The 14,821-nt window shown below is 42.0% G+C and overlaps 1 protein-coding gene across 7 annotated transcripts in view; it reads right to left on the reverse strand.

Annotated features, from left to right (window-relative positions):
* LOC114549832 (EF-hand calcium-binding domain-containing protein 6) overlaps window positions 1-14,821 on the reverse strand; it is a 67,693-nt gene that overhangs the window by 29,141 nt on the left and 23,731 nt on the right. For 6 of the 7 annotated variants that reach the window (XR_003691586.1, XM_028570102.1, XM_028570101.1 and 3 more), the window contains 9 exons: window positions 13,704-13,840; window positions 10,410-10,528; window positions 8,839-8,972; window positions 8,276-8,424; window positions 7,999-8,100; window positions 5,448-5,538; window positions 3,329-3,583; window positions 3,070-3,194; window positions 1,175-1,312 (listed from right to left, as the gene is read on the reverse strand). Coding sequence is in view for 6 of the 7 variants with exons in the window: in XM_028570102.1 (XP_028425903.1) it covers window positions 1,175-1,312; window positions 3,070-3,194; window positions 3,329-3,583; window positions 5,448-5,538; window positions 7,999-8,100; window positions 8,276-8,424; window positions 8,839-8,972; window positions 10,410-10,528; window positions 13,704-13,840 (1,250 nt within the window). In the remaining variant the exon portion in view is untranslated. The remainder of the gene's footprint in view (window positions 1-1,174; window positions 1,313-3,069; window positions 3,195-3,328; window positions 3,584-5,447; window positions 5,539-7,998; window positions 8,101-8,275; window positions 8,425-8,838; window positions 8,973-10,409; window positions 10,529-13,703; window positions 13,841-14,821) is intronic. The other variant, XM_028570104.1, reaches the window with a different exon arrangement.

A 14,821-nucleotide genomic window follows, 5' to 3' on the forward strand; every position in this document is an offset into this window, starting at 1 on the left:
CAGCTGTTAATAGGGTTGGGTACCGAGACCCGGTGTTAATATGGCACCGACCGGTGCCTTAACGACCGCTATCTACCGGACCGAATAGCAACGCGGATTTTGGTGGCACTTAAATGCCTGCGCTCCTAAACGGATGTTAGAGGCAACCGAAACATCGCCGCACGGGACGCTAGTTAACACCACACCTGGCAGCAGGTAACGTTAGCCTACCGTTAGCTAGCAGCTGGAGTAAACACGGTTAAAATGCTGACAGCTAAACGGTGTGAAAGTTTGTCTGTATTTCACTGGAGAGGATTCCAACAGGGGGAACATACAACAGTCTGTAGCTGCTGTAACAACACATAGGTTGCGTTCACTTCAAACTCGCCTCGTCAGCCTCGTGCTGCGTTCAATGTTATTTTAAAATATCATTTTCCTATTCAGTGGTTGTTTTGTCGTTTAACAGGAATTTACTGGTGAAATAAGGAAGAGGCTGGATATTTATATAACTTTATATAATTTATTTTTATATAACTATTTGACTGAAATGGTTATTATAAATAATCTCAGAAATGATTTGTTATTTAAAAAAAGACAAATATTTTGACTAAAAATTGACTAAGATATACTGAGTTCTCTTTTGACTAAAACTAGACTAAAATGATGAGACTTTTAGTCGACTAAAACTTAACTAACAAAAAAAAGATATGTGAATGACTAAATATGACTAAAACTAACAAGGACATTTGGCACAAGGCTAAGACTAAATTAAAAATAGGTGACAAAATTAACACTAGTCTAGAAGCCAAACTAATCCTCACTCAATAACACTCAATATCTAATGGCAGATATATGTCTCAACAACTTCTGGAGGTGGGGTGACACACTGTATCAGACCTTTGTAAATGACCAATAATGTCAAGCTACGTATGTCAAATTGGAGTAATTAAACATAATCCTAGGCACTAAAGATAACCAGTGAATATAAAGTGAACTCCACAGAGTCACCAATGGTTGACTGATGGTTGACGGATGTTTTTCATTTTGGGAGTTGAGGGGCTGTCGGATGTGTGTCTGACTATTTAAGACACAAGAGTTAATGCAATGTTGCTATATTTGATACAGTAGGGCAACATCCATTACAGCACAGGCATGTACTGAGCCATGTACTCTGTATGTCTCTCCCCATGCTCACCTCTCATGGTAACTCTTCTCGTGGGATGAGGATGTGTGTGTTTCATCTGATAGTGGTACTCCCAGGTTTTGGAGAAAGCCAGGGTAATAAACCAACTTGGATGAACTGCCAGGTCTAGAGCTGGAGGTCTCACAGAGCCTGGAAACACAAAGAGAATGTTTGAAAGTGAGCTGAGAAAAACCCAAACTCAACACCAAACTTAGCAGGTCATAGATGTATCACTTAGCAGTCAAACATCCTATGCACGCTTCTGTCGCCCCCATGTGGAATTCTAAATAATGAGAACAAAACTGTCGGCGCAGTCACATGATACAAGCCTTCCCCCACCCCTCCTCACACAGTTGCCAGTAGCCAAGGAGGGCACGGAGGATTAAAAAAAATTAATTAGCTTTGTAGCAACTCATTTTGTAATGGCTTGAATGTAACGGACGTTCATTAATATCAAAAAGTTACGCACTAAAGCTTTAATGTATGAACACTCTTAAACTGTGTCCACAAAAATGTATCCCTTGGGGGCAGAGGAACAAGTTTTACACACATCTGGTATCATCATCACCGTACAAAGTTGTTTTTATTTCAGCTCTATTTTGGCCTCCACCAATTCCTGTGAAAAATCGTCTGGCTAGATACTCCACTATATGTCGACCATCTAGTTGCTAATCTGTCGTTAGGTGCTGGGCGGGTTATTTTAGGAGATTTTTTTGCTAAAAAAAAAAAAAAAAAAGCTGCCTCCTGCTGCTGGAAACAAGGTTAGTGAGAGTGGAAAATGCAGGTCATACAGTCAACACAATGAATCAAAAGAGTCCAAAAAACCTCCATAGAGCTAAGGGGTTACTGCAGAGTAGGGCTGGGCAATATATCATTATTATATCAACATCAGTATATGATGCTAGATATTGTCTTAAATTTTGGATATGGTAATATCGTAATAAGCATAGTCTTTTCCTGGTTTTAAAGGCTATATTACAGTAAAGTGATGTACTTTTCTGAACTTGCCAGACTGTTGTAGCTGTTCTATTATTTGCCTTTACCCACTTAGTCATTATATCCACATTATTGGTGGTTATTTATCAAAACTCTAACATTTTGTATAAGCATCATGAGTCAACCTTAAAATATCGCTGCAACATCGACATCGATGTATTTGGTCAGAATGTTTATGTAGCTTTGTGTAATGTGAAAGGTATCTTACTCAATGTAGGAGAAAATATTAATAAGTGTAGCTTACCCTTAGTCAGTTACAGCTGAGAAGGGTCTGGTGTCAACCAGGCTAACTCCCTCCAGCACTCACATGCACTACTGATGTTACTGATCGTTCCCGTCTCATTGATGTTTTGTAAATAAATGCATGAAATAAATAGTTTAACTTCTTTGACCACCAACCTTTTGTGTAACTCTCCAGTATCTTGAAAATATATTTTTTTACAAGAACAGGTAAAGAACATTTTTTTTTACATTTTGGGAAATGTTTTTGTTGTTGCTGTTAAACACCTCTGAAGTTTATTAATTAAAACCTGGTATCTTGGTTGTTAAGCCTGTACACAAACCGAGCTATAAAAGCCACAACGTCTGATTTTATGTGCTGTAACAATTTCTAGGCGAAGAATAGCTTGGTGCGGTAACTTATGTTCTGTTTAATCAAATCAAATACAGCACACTAATTAGTGAGCTGTACAGACATGCATACATGCCGGAAAGTTGCTGTAAATGTGTCATGTTTACATGTCAGCCCTCTTTCTTCTTCTTGAGGTCACAACGTTGCTTTTGATGTATTTCTGAATACTGCCATCTTTTTTTTGATTACTGCATTGTGTGTGTGTGTGTGTGTGTGTGTGTGTGTGTGTGTGTGTGTGTGTGTGTGTGTGTGTGTGTGTGTGTGTGTGTGTGTTTCTTACTTGTTGAAGTGTGTGTCTGAGATGGGCATGCTATAGCAGCTGAAGACCTTCTTTAGTTCTTCCTGGGTGACGTAACCAGTGTGCTGAGGGTCACACAGCTTCAGAGCTGTCAGCACGGAACTGAGCTGCTCAATATAGATATTGCAATGACTATTAAAAAAAACAATATATTGTGCAGCCCTAACACACACACACACACACACACACACACACACACACACACACACACACACACACGCAAAAGGTTAAATAAGCATACAGCAGTGTCTTCAGTTTCTTCAGGGACACCCAGGGTCTCAGCAGTGTTTGCAGGGGAGGGTGGTGGTGGTGGAGCAGAGGTGATGCTGGGGTTGAGCCTCTCCAGGCTGGCCAGCTGGAGTTCCCCGGGGTGTTCTGGGTCCAGTGCATTGAGCAGCTCTGTGATCTGTGAGTGGGTCTGGGGCTGGGGCTGGGTCCCACCTGGTCTCTCCAGCAAATGTCGCAGGTCTGCTCTGTTGATCCAACCTGCCTCCTTCTGGACAGAAAAAGCTATGTGAGCATTCTTTTTCAAATTGTATAGTTTCACAGGGACATGATGAGGGCAGACATCATAGCGGGGAGAGGTATCATCATGGGCAGCGTAGTTAGGGCAACCATGGGACCCAAGTAAAAAACTGATGTAATAGAGTAGAGGGCATAAGTAATCCAGGCAGGGTCAGGGCTCCAGAATTAAACGTCCTGTTAATGTATTCGGTTACACTTTACTTCAAGGTATCTACATAAGAGTGACATGACACTGTCATGAACGTGTCATAAACCTTATAAACAAGTCATAAACGTTTGACATAACGCTTCTTTTATTAAGCGTCATTCGGTTTTTGTCATGACAAGTTATGGTTAGGGTTAGGGTTCACATGTGTCATGACTGTGTCATGACAGTGTCATGTCACTCTTATGTAGATACCTTCAAGTAAAGTGTTATTATTTATTCCAAATATGACTGTTTAAGTATTTCCAACACTTGAAAGGGTATTAAAGTCATCATCGTTGCCTGTTCGCTTTCTTTTCTTTGATGGAACTACAAAATACCTGTATCCTGATGTTCCACCTTACGTTGTGTACTCAAGGGCTTACGCGGCTAATTTATTTTGACAATGACACCGTAACAGTTTTGCAATTTGTATGTGGCACAAAAGAGCATTAACAAAACTCATTTCAAATGTATCACAATTTTAAAATGATGTAAAGATTGCACAATTTAGATAAAGATAATAATTTAGATTACTTTATTTAGATAATTTAAATAAAGTATTAATCTCCAGAGGAATGTCATAAAACGAGTTCTAAAATTAGAGATAAAATCCAATCCAAACACTTATATTAAAGGGATATTACTGTATATTGGATTACATTAACAGTATATATATTAATGGTGTTGTATTCACTCCTTCTTATGGTTATGATACACAATACCTTATGAGAAGCACTGTAATATTATGATAGCACTACTACTAAATGGCAAAGTAGCGCGTCCATCTGACGTCTAGGTTTTCCGAGCTCTTGAATGCTTCCCCAGAGAGAGTCTAAAAACCATAGTTGGCTTCGAACCTACCAGAGTGAAAAACCTCATTATTGGCTGGCGGTGTGAGACACTTTTGTTTGATCTCCCACCCGTTGAATAGATTATTAAAACAGTTGATGGATGGATTTTTTTCCCCCTCCCGTGCCATTAAAAGGAGGAGATTTTGGCGGATAGATATGTGTGATTCATATCTGGGAGAGGCTTCACACACACACACACACACACACACACACACACACACACTTTCTCAAACTTGGAAGCCAACCGTTGTTTTGTGAGTGGCGGCAGCAACATCAAACATAACTGTGAATTAATGGAAAATTCAACCCCCCCTTCCCCTAAAGTTTAGTCAGATTCCAAAGTTTCATCCAGCTGAAGTAGACTGATTTGAAATTAAAGAGGCAGAACAGGAATGCGGAGGCGTGTTGAAGGGGACGGCTGTCAGACGAACATATGGCTGGTGACTGAGTGGCTAACCAGTGGCCATATGCAATCATCTAATCATGTTTATGGCCATCAAAAAACACGGTGGATGATGATGATTGGCTCATCTGTAAAGCTGTGTGGCATCTATATTTAAAGCATACACCTGAGCATGTGCCTTTGTCTCTTAGCAATCTGCTGCGATTACTCCCTTGTGTGCTGTCTCGTCACATTGACAATCACTTCCGTCTCGTCTGTTACTACCAATTTTTTTGCAAGGGAGATGTAGAAACAAGGGAGAGGTTTGAGAGCATTTTAGTGCGTCTTTTGTACAAGTAGGAGATTCATCACTTCATTAAAGTCTGTTATTTACTTCCCCCGTACAGACTCCTACCATGTCCAGCAGGTGGGGAATCTCTTTCAGTCGAGGGTGAATGTCCTGGACATCCAAGCTGTCTTCTTCTAGAACAGGTTGCTCCAAAGCCCTGAGAGAGGAGATAGATGATAAATGAGAAGCAGGGCATATGTGACTATCAATTCCAAACACCTCTCTTCAACCAGTAGCCGTTGCTTCACCTCGTCATCACCTCAATTATTGGAATTTATCTTGTCTAAAGCACCTTCGAAGCACCTGTTGTAGTCAGTCAGTCTAGGATTTCACGGCCTTTTTTTGAGATTGTTGCAGCCCAAAATGCCTGATTTTGCGGGTGCTTTTGTAAAAAATTGCAATAAACGTTGAGATGTCTTTTGTATGTTTGTTGCAATGAAGTTGCAGGAGACAGTGAAAGTTGCAAAAAAATTTATTTTAAGATTTTTTTTTTTTTTATAGTTCTTTAAAGATAAAAGGAAACTTGTTTTGGGGAGAATACAATTACTCTGGGCTGAGTTTTCCTAGTAACCTTACCAAAAGGCTCAGGATGCTGCAAATGTTGGTATAATATGAAAATGGCTGGTGGATTTAAGACAAAAAAATAGTAATTTATTGAATGAATCAAAATTGAACATATGTGTCAGTGGCTTGTTGATCTTTACATTGTTAGTTAATGTCCTATCCTGGCCTGGGACACACATTCATACGGTTTAATAAAGTACTTATTGGACTTTTACCTTATCATTGCACTTACAATAACGAGTGTAGCTGTCCTCAATTTAGGTCATTGTGTCGTCTCATCTCCGGTTTGTGTGGGTGTGTGCCCATTAGTAGTGGGGTGGTGTGCGTGTCAGTAGCGGGGGGGAACTGTATGAGCAGCAGCCCCGCCCCCACCCGCTGCAGACAGCTGACAAACAGCTGACAAACAAAAAAAACTTCAGCGACTTAAGAGTGAAAAATGGTTACAGCGTACATTGGTGTTAAAATGTACACAGGTTGGAAGGACGGCCTGAAATGTTCTGAAATGTTTTTCGCTGTACGTTTTCTTGGTAAATGTGAGATGTTTGAGTCTCGTCTTCATATCGGAATTTTGGAAACTAGCTTTCTCTTACTCCCGCTTGGTCAGTGGCACTCAGAGTCACATTATACTGAGGTAAAGTCTGGAACGTGGGACTGCTGGGATTGGTTGAAGTCGCGTGAAGCTCCGGTTATTGGTCAAATTTGTCAGACCAAAATCACGGTGATTGGTTGAATTTGCGTGGTCTTTACTACAACACTGCCACCCATACATGATCACCGACTTGAGATAATTGTTCTGTGTAAAATTGATGTAAATCTGCCAGCACCAGGACCTTAAAAGCTCTACAGAAATCTTCTGCCATGGTTTTAATAGGAGCAGGAACTAGATAGATGAGGGTTCTGGGTGAAGAACGCAAATGGTTGCATCGTTTTTATGGAAATGATAATGGACTGCATGGCCCTTTTCTCGTCATAGCAACCACTCAAAGCACTACAACACGAGCCAGCAATCACCCATTCACACATACCTGTACATTTATACAGTGTGGTGGCAGAGGCTGCCATGCATAAACATTCAAACGCCATGGGTAGCAATTTGGGGTTCAGCCTCTTGCCCAAAATACTTTTAGACATATAGAACTGCAGGGGGGCCAGGGATCGAACAAACGACATTCTGGTTGGTGGACGACTGCTCTATCTCCTTGAGCCACAGCGGCAAATAAAGGGACGGGCCCGTGTGTGATGGATTCAGAGACAAAATCCAGCTCCATCAAACAATAACGTAGCATGGGCATTGTAAAAAGGAGAATGTACTGCCCGATATCCCTCAGATTTACATTCATGTAGTGTGGAATTCTGCATTGTTAGGGTTAGGGTCGGTTTCAAGTGCTAATGCAGGGTTGGGGTGCTAGGTGGGTGTAAAATGCATCTGATAGCATCTCAGTGAGAATTTAATTTCAAATGTCAGCTAATAACAAGGAGGCGGAAAGAGAGGACTTTTGTAGATTGGGGGGGTAGGGAAATGCAGGGAGAACTGAAGAAGAATTGCAACCAAACCCGCGCAGAAAATAAATAGATGTGGAGAAGTCACAGGTAAGTAAGAGTGAGGGAGGTCGACGTCTGTGTCTGTGACAGGGAGGGGGAGAGAGAGAGAGAGAGAGAGAGAGAGAGAGAGAGAGATGTAATGTTATCTCCACTGGAAAGACAGTTTTAATAATTTTGTCTAGCAAACAATTATTCATTTATATATCTTTCTCTCTCAGGCCACCCTTGTGAAGCCCTTTCTGTCTCGTTAGATGTTGCTCAGCCAAGCAAACAACGGAAAATTCTGGGACGCCATGGCCATGGTATAAGTGGGATAATACCCGCCATGTTTGTACCAGGCGCCAGGCACCCAGAGGCGCGAGGCCCCCAAAGGCGCGAGGCCCTGTGCGCTCGCACAAGCTGGCCCAACCCATGCAACGGTTCTGCTATGACCTCACACATGTGTAGGTTCCATTGTTTTTTTTGTTGTTTTTTTTTTACAAAGGACTAAAGCTATCATTTCAAAACTGACCTGCCGGTGTGAAGATTTGTGTCGCCCTCGTCTCTGACCGGGCTCATGAAGTGGCCCAAGAAGTGTTTCCACCTCACTGGCCCTGTTGCTCTCACACCGTAACTGCAAATACACACCAATTCCAAACTCCATGAAAAATATATTACACAGAATAGATGATTAGCTGGATTTTAAGATTTAAAGAGTAAAACGGCAGGGAGGTTGAGGTCCAGAGTAGGTTGGTAGAAAGAGGGAAGAGAAAAGAAATTATAAATTAATAAAATATAGCTTTCCCTACTGGTTGGTGAGCTTCTGGAAGAAGTGAGGGTTCATGGGAAATATAAAGCTGCTGAGAATGGCCCTGAGGACTTCCTGTTTGACCAGGCCAGAGTTGGTGGTGTCAAAGGCCTGCAGCGCTTGCCACACCGGGGTAGAGCTCATGCACATCTGATAGGCAGAAGAACACACTGATGTACAAACATTCATATTTTAGAGACAGATCTCTCTCTTGCTTTTTGTTTTTTTCTCTCCTTAATAAAGACAGGAAATTAGTCATTTCTGGTTTTGGTTGCCATGGAGAGCATCCCAGTGCGGCTCTAGGATGAGACAGAAGAGCCATCCCCGACTCTGCCGCCTTTCCCGCAAATTAGCCGTGATTAACACACTAACTCAGGAACTGATTTTTCTGGGCAAACATTTTAATTAGAAGTGTTCCCTCTGCCGTTTGAATCCTGACATGCCACTTAGAGCCAATTTAGCCCTGCGTCTTTAAGCGGGATAATGCAGTGGAGAAGGCCAGATGGTGACACGCAAACGGGGGGACAAAACAAACAAAGTCATTCAGACAAGTCTGTGCAGTACCTTGTCGTAGAAGAGAATCTGCAGCTCCCTGTGGCGCAGGGCTGATGGAGCATCGTGTAGACTGGAAAGAGATTCTGCCCTCTGCTTCCTCTGTTTAACTTTATCAGGTGGCGTTGTGCCTCGGCTGCACATTTCTAGAAAACAGAATCTTTACGATAACTCTGGATTCCAGTGTTTACTTCACAAACATGGTCAAGATGGTTTAAAACTACAACTGGATTTAGATTCGGCTTTGCGATTCATTTCAATCATGTGTAGGTTTTTGGCCGGGCAAGTGGCTCCGTAGAGCATGATGGCAGTGTCAGTTAGTCGTTCCACACTAAACTATCTAAAAAAATATTGAATGGATTGCGTTCAAATTTTGTACAGATACCCATGGTGAGAAATTCTAATGACAGTGGTGATCCCCTAACTTTTTCTCTCGCACCAACCTGAGGTTGACATTTGTGAATTTGCTGTTATATGTTTCCCCTTAAGCTGCCTACACATCATTTGCGGTTTGTTTTCCTATGGGGAGGGCGGGGGAGACAGCTCTGAGAAAGCGCTTTGACCACGTTGCCACTAGTCTATAGCCACAACGTTCCACCTCTGGGAATGCTCTGTTGTCGCCGGAAGTTGTCCGTCCCCTTCCTCTTCCTTTGTGTTGGCGTTCTAACCTCCGGTGGATTTGTGAGGACTATGGTTAACTGCTCCTCAGATCTCTGCAGGGTAAATCCAGACAGCTAGCTAGCCTATCTGTCCAATCGGAGTTTTCTCTCGCATGACTAAAACAACTTTTGAACGTACACGCATTTCATCAAAACAAGTTCCTTCCCGAGGCTATTTTGCAGAGGCACCGCCCAAGACGATTGTGATTGGTTTAAAGAAATGCCAATAAACCAGAGCGCGTTTTTTCCTCCCATCCCGGAATGCTGTGTGGACTCGCCAGACCCTCCTCGGTTGCGCTGTGGAGGAAGGTCTGGCAAAGCGAGACTACGTTACCGCTGACCTATCAAGACGCAGCCAATTCCAGTTAGCAGTAGTGAGTTAGCATTTTTGCACTTCTGGTTCCCTCGTCTCAAAGTTTAGAATTTTTGAATGGGTTCTTTGTTAGATGCATGAAAAGGGGTTAACACACGCTTAAGAGATTTTTAATAAGATCGTCAGTAAACACCCCTCTAGTGATTATTGAAGATTTTGTCTTAGAAAAGTGGCAAATGAGATTACAGAGGTTGTTGGTGATGTCAGACGTCACCATGAGCTTAGTAGTAGAGATTTATTTTGTGGGTTACATTCATTTACTAATAATAACTTAATGGACCAAGTTATTCTGAAGAAGCTGTCCCACATGCTTTAACTTTTCCTAAAGTAGCTAGTTGTAAGACAATGACTATGTGGCTTATGTTTGGATAACCAGTGTTACATTAGTATTAGCATTTAGCTGAAAACGGCCCTGTGCCAAAGCACACCCTCACACAGCAGCTAGCATGGCGGTAGACTTAAAGGTCCTGTTAGCATCTCCGTTTGTGTTGCCTGCTGCTATCTCTCATCGTATTCTCTACATTCACATTTGAATTCCACTGTATCCATACCTAGCTTAGTGCAGACTGGAGCAATCTTGAAGTTATGGCACTCGTCAAAGCCTAGCTTGTCCAGGAACAGTTCGTAGGAAATGGTGGAGCCATTATTGGGACTGTAGTGATTCCACAGCCTTGGAACAAAAAAAAGCAAGCATATGCTGGGTGATAAATGGTACAGTTATACAGGGGACCTATAATGTCAAGAGCACCCATGTCAACAATGAGATGCTGATCATGCTTTATGCTTGACTTTATCTGTTACAACCATAGACTGTATATAAAGTCTGTGCGTGCATCCGCGTGTGTGTGAGTGAGAGAGAGAGAGTGAAAAAGAGAGAGTCCTGAGCGCTTAAACCAATTAAAGCCATTGAAAATGAACCTGTCACACACAATCCTCTAGAGCCGCATCAAAAAAGTTAAGGAGCGTTTCTAGAGTGGATGTGACTGCAGGGCCTGAAGTTTTAAAAGTCAATTAGCTCGCTCTCATCAAGACAAGGGCCGACCACAAAGTTAGTGCTAGTGATCTCCTCCCAGCCGGCACACCACTTCCCACCACAGGGAATACCGGTACTGTTGGATGACAGTGTGTGTGTGTGTGTGTGCACACACTTTTTTAAGTCAGTATGTGTTCAGACATTCTTATGTGGAGCTCAGATTTAATACGTTTGTGCATGTGAAAGAGAGCATGTGCACATGATATTGAACAAAAAACTTAGAAGTAGAGCAGGTAATGTTGACGCAGGAAGCTGGTCTATAAACTGTGATAGATCTTGGACAGTTTAGTTAATATTTGGATCGTTGGCCTGTGTTTAACCAACTCAGCGGTTGGTTCACAGCCCGTCTTATAATCTTACTGCTCACTGTGTTTGCTCTGTTGGACTTCTTTTTAGCAATGTCACCGCCTTCCCAGATTTCAGCAATTAACTTGATGAGGGTACAATGCGATTGCTACTGATAGCAAGCAATAATGGCTAAAAATACAAAAAATAAGACCAGAAACATTCTTTAAACTCTGGCTGGTTGGCTGGAAACATTTCTCATGATGGTTGTAGACTCAGTAATAAAGCACTATATGGGTGTATGTTTATGGGACAAGAAGTGACGGGGGCTCCCTAAATGTTGGTCCCAGCTCATTAAGTAATCTATGGCATCAGGTTTATGTCATATATTCCGAGCGTGATAAAACATGTTCACGAGCAAATTATATAATTTCACACGCGCAGATATTAATCTTTGCGCCCCAATTCAACAATCCAGAGTTGTACAGGCAGCTGCGAGCATGAAACAAAAACTAGGGAGAGGCAAAGAATGGCAAGCCCTTTTTTTGCATTAATTCCTATTCCTTGATATCATACGTCAGGTTCCTCCACAAGTTGGCTTTTTGTCAGTACTGGTTGCAAATTTGTTTGTACTAGTTGGATATTTGGTCTTACCAGTTGCGCAAAATCTTTTACTTGTCACTTTTGTTCAGCAACTAGTGGAACATTTGTCTAACTAGTTAAAGCAGAAGCCTTACTAGTGACGCTGGGCAGCATACTAGTAGCAGCAAAGTCCAAACTAGTCAGCTGTTGGACGCAATAGTCATCCTGTGGACCATGCTAGTAACTAGTCCTACTAGTTAACTACATGGCTGCAGAAGCTCTAACATGTTAACTAGTAAACATGAATTCCAGTTATTAGTTTACTAGTGAGCTACATCTCTCTTTACTAGTTAAAGCCTCTTTTGACCTTACTACTTAACTAGTGAGCCTCAAAATATTTACTAGTTAACTAGTGATGTCCAAAAAGCCTAGTAGCGACACTAGTGAGATACATTTTGACTTTCCTAGTTCAGGCTTCAGAGGGTTAAACTTTGGCTAGAGGGAGGTCTAACTGGAGAGCCAATAGAAAGCCTTCTCTATCTCCTCATTAGCATTGTGTGCTACTAGTTAACAAGTCAGCACTTTGGCGTTTTTACTAGTTAACTAGTAAACATCTTGGACCCGACTACTAAAGTCAAAATGTCTCTCACTAGTGTCACTAGTAGGCTTTTTTGGACATCAGTAGTAAATACTTTGAGGCTCACTAGTTAACTAGTAAGGCCAAAAGAGGCTTCAACTAGTTTACTAGTAAGCATTTTGGCTTTCACTAGTTAACTAATTAACATTTGGACCACACTAGTTAAAGAGGTGCTATGCAGTTTTGGCAATTTCTTTGCTGTTTTCTCGCTTTTGCTGGCAGGTTTCTTTTACTTGTCTGTTCCTCTGACAATGCTTTCCTAGCTTTTTGCTTCTTTTTTTTGCCGGCTCAGCCATGACGATAGTGGGAAAAACTCCATCACTACCTTGTTAGCCGGTTCCTGAATGGGAGTATGTTTGCAGTGCCGTTCATTACATCGCAAGACCTGATATCACGCAGTAGTTCCTGATGCCGAGGCCAGCGGCTCGGCGGCTGAAAGTTGCAAAGGTGGTTTTTCCGCTCATTGGCGCTAAGGGGGAGCGAAACGACCACCATTCAACCTGAAATAAAGTCATAGAACCATTCCAATGACTTCGAAGCTGTTCAGTTAAGGTAAATTAAGCTTAAAAAACTACACAGTTCCCCTTTAACTATTAAAGTCAAAATGTATCTCACTTGTAGGCTTCTTTGACGTCACCCATTAACTAGTAAATATTGAACTACCCACCCTGACTCTCTTATCTTACTACACCTCAACTAAATGAATGGAGTGATTGTTAGAGAATATGTGTATCCTTGTGTGGCTTGTGTGGCCACTGCTTTCAGAATCAACTCGCAGGGGGGGTCATGCCAGTAGATGATAGGATTCGAACCACAAAACAATCCTGAACGGATTGTTTCCCCACACACGGGTGCATCGGAAAGATCTACGGCCATTTCAAAAGCATTGCACAAATCCCAACGACAGAACAAACAAGAGACACTCAACCATTCCTTTATTTACGCTGCTATCTTGCGCATGGTCTTTAATAAAGACAAAAACCGGTACACCTCCTTGCATCCTGTAACGATAGCTGTCAATCAAGGTAGACTAAGGAGGTCTGTGTGGAGGAGATCGCCCAAATTGAGCTTGCTGAGCAGTTTTATTTTGTTCCACGCTCGCAGCTGCCTGTGAATATCTGTGCGTGTGAAAAAAATGTTTTGAGCATGTTTTATCGCGCTCGGGAGATGTGACATAAACCTGACGCCATAATAGCAGTCAACCAGTCCTCATATGCAGTGTGTGTGGGCCGTTGCATGCGGCTGCACAGATTTGATGTGTGATCTGTTGTGTCAAACTGTGTCAGACGAATACCACGGACCCCCCACCTCTGAAACTCCTTGTCTGTCAGGCGGATGCAATAGTTGTCCAGGATGCGGCGGAACTCGTGCCGCTGGATGTGTCCTTCTCTGTTGTAGTCAAACAGGCGGAACACTCTGATCACGGTCCTCAGGTTGCCTCCGATCTGCGGGGGGGGGTTCATACACAATTGACAGCAACAGCAACACTACGCCTGTGAACTCCTGAACCCAAGCGACTTGTGGGGCTCGGCTCGCCGGAGCTTTCATCTCTGTGAACATGGTTATTGACACATCTGCCTTGATCTGTGGAAGCCCTGGTCTATTCCCCAAAGTGCTGACAACTGATGAGGTGGGAGAGAGCAAGGAGGAGCTGGCTGGTAGACGGATGAAATAGAGAAAAGAGAAGGAGGAGGGAGGGTACTAAGGGGGATTATGGGTCAGTAAAGCGCAGACAGAGAGGTTTGTAGTTCAGAACAGCAGCTTGAAATGGATGCGCTCCAGTGTTTCACGGCTGAAAATTGGGAGATATACTTAAGGGTGATCTGATCTGAAGGATGATATGTACACATTAATAGAATACATACAGTAGGTATTTTAATTTAGAAATCTAAAATTACAGAGCTGAAATGATATCTAACTAGAGATGTTTCAGCTGCAGTCAGGCTATTTCTGGGATATAGAGTACATATCACTTTAATGTTAAAGGTTATAAATAAATCATCGTTTCTATAGACATCGCTGTTATCTATGCTGGTGAAATAGCATAGCATATAAATTCTTATAGATATGACACTACAAATTCCATTAAAACCAACTCAAATGTAACTTTTTAATTCCTTTTCAACTGCCAAGCAGTTAGTTAAGACAGAAGTATGAAAAATAGGCTATACCATGTGGTTAATTTCCTCCGGGTGTTCCGGTTTCTTCCCACCATAAAGACACGCATGCAACTAGGACTACAGTTGAAAATTTGCCGACTGGCTAACACTGGCGCATTTACAGAAATGTTGATTAATGTGCATTGTCCTAATATAAATAAATAAATCTTCTTCTTCTAATTCATGTAGACTATTTATTCATCCAATTACAAGAAAACTGATGCATGACATATATCGTTATCAAGATAGGAAATGACCTATATCAGG

The sequence above is a fragment of the Perca flavescens genome, chromosome 23, assembly GCF_004354835.1.
Source record: "Perca flavescens isolate YP-PL-M2 chromosome 23, PFLA_1.0, whole genome shotgun sequence".
Lineage (NCBI taxonomy): Eukaryota > Metazoa > Chordata > Actinopteri > Perciformes > Percidae > Perca > Perca flavescens.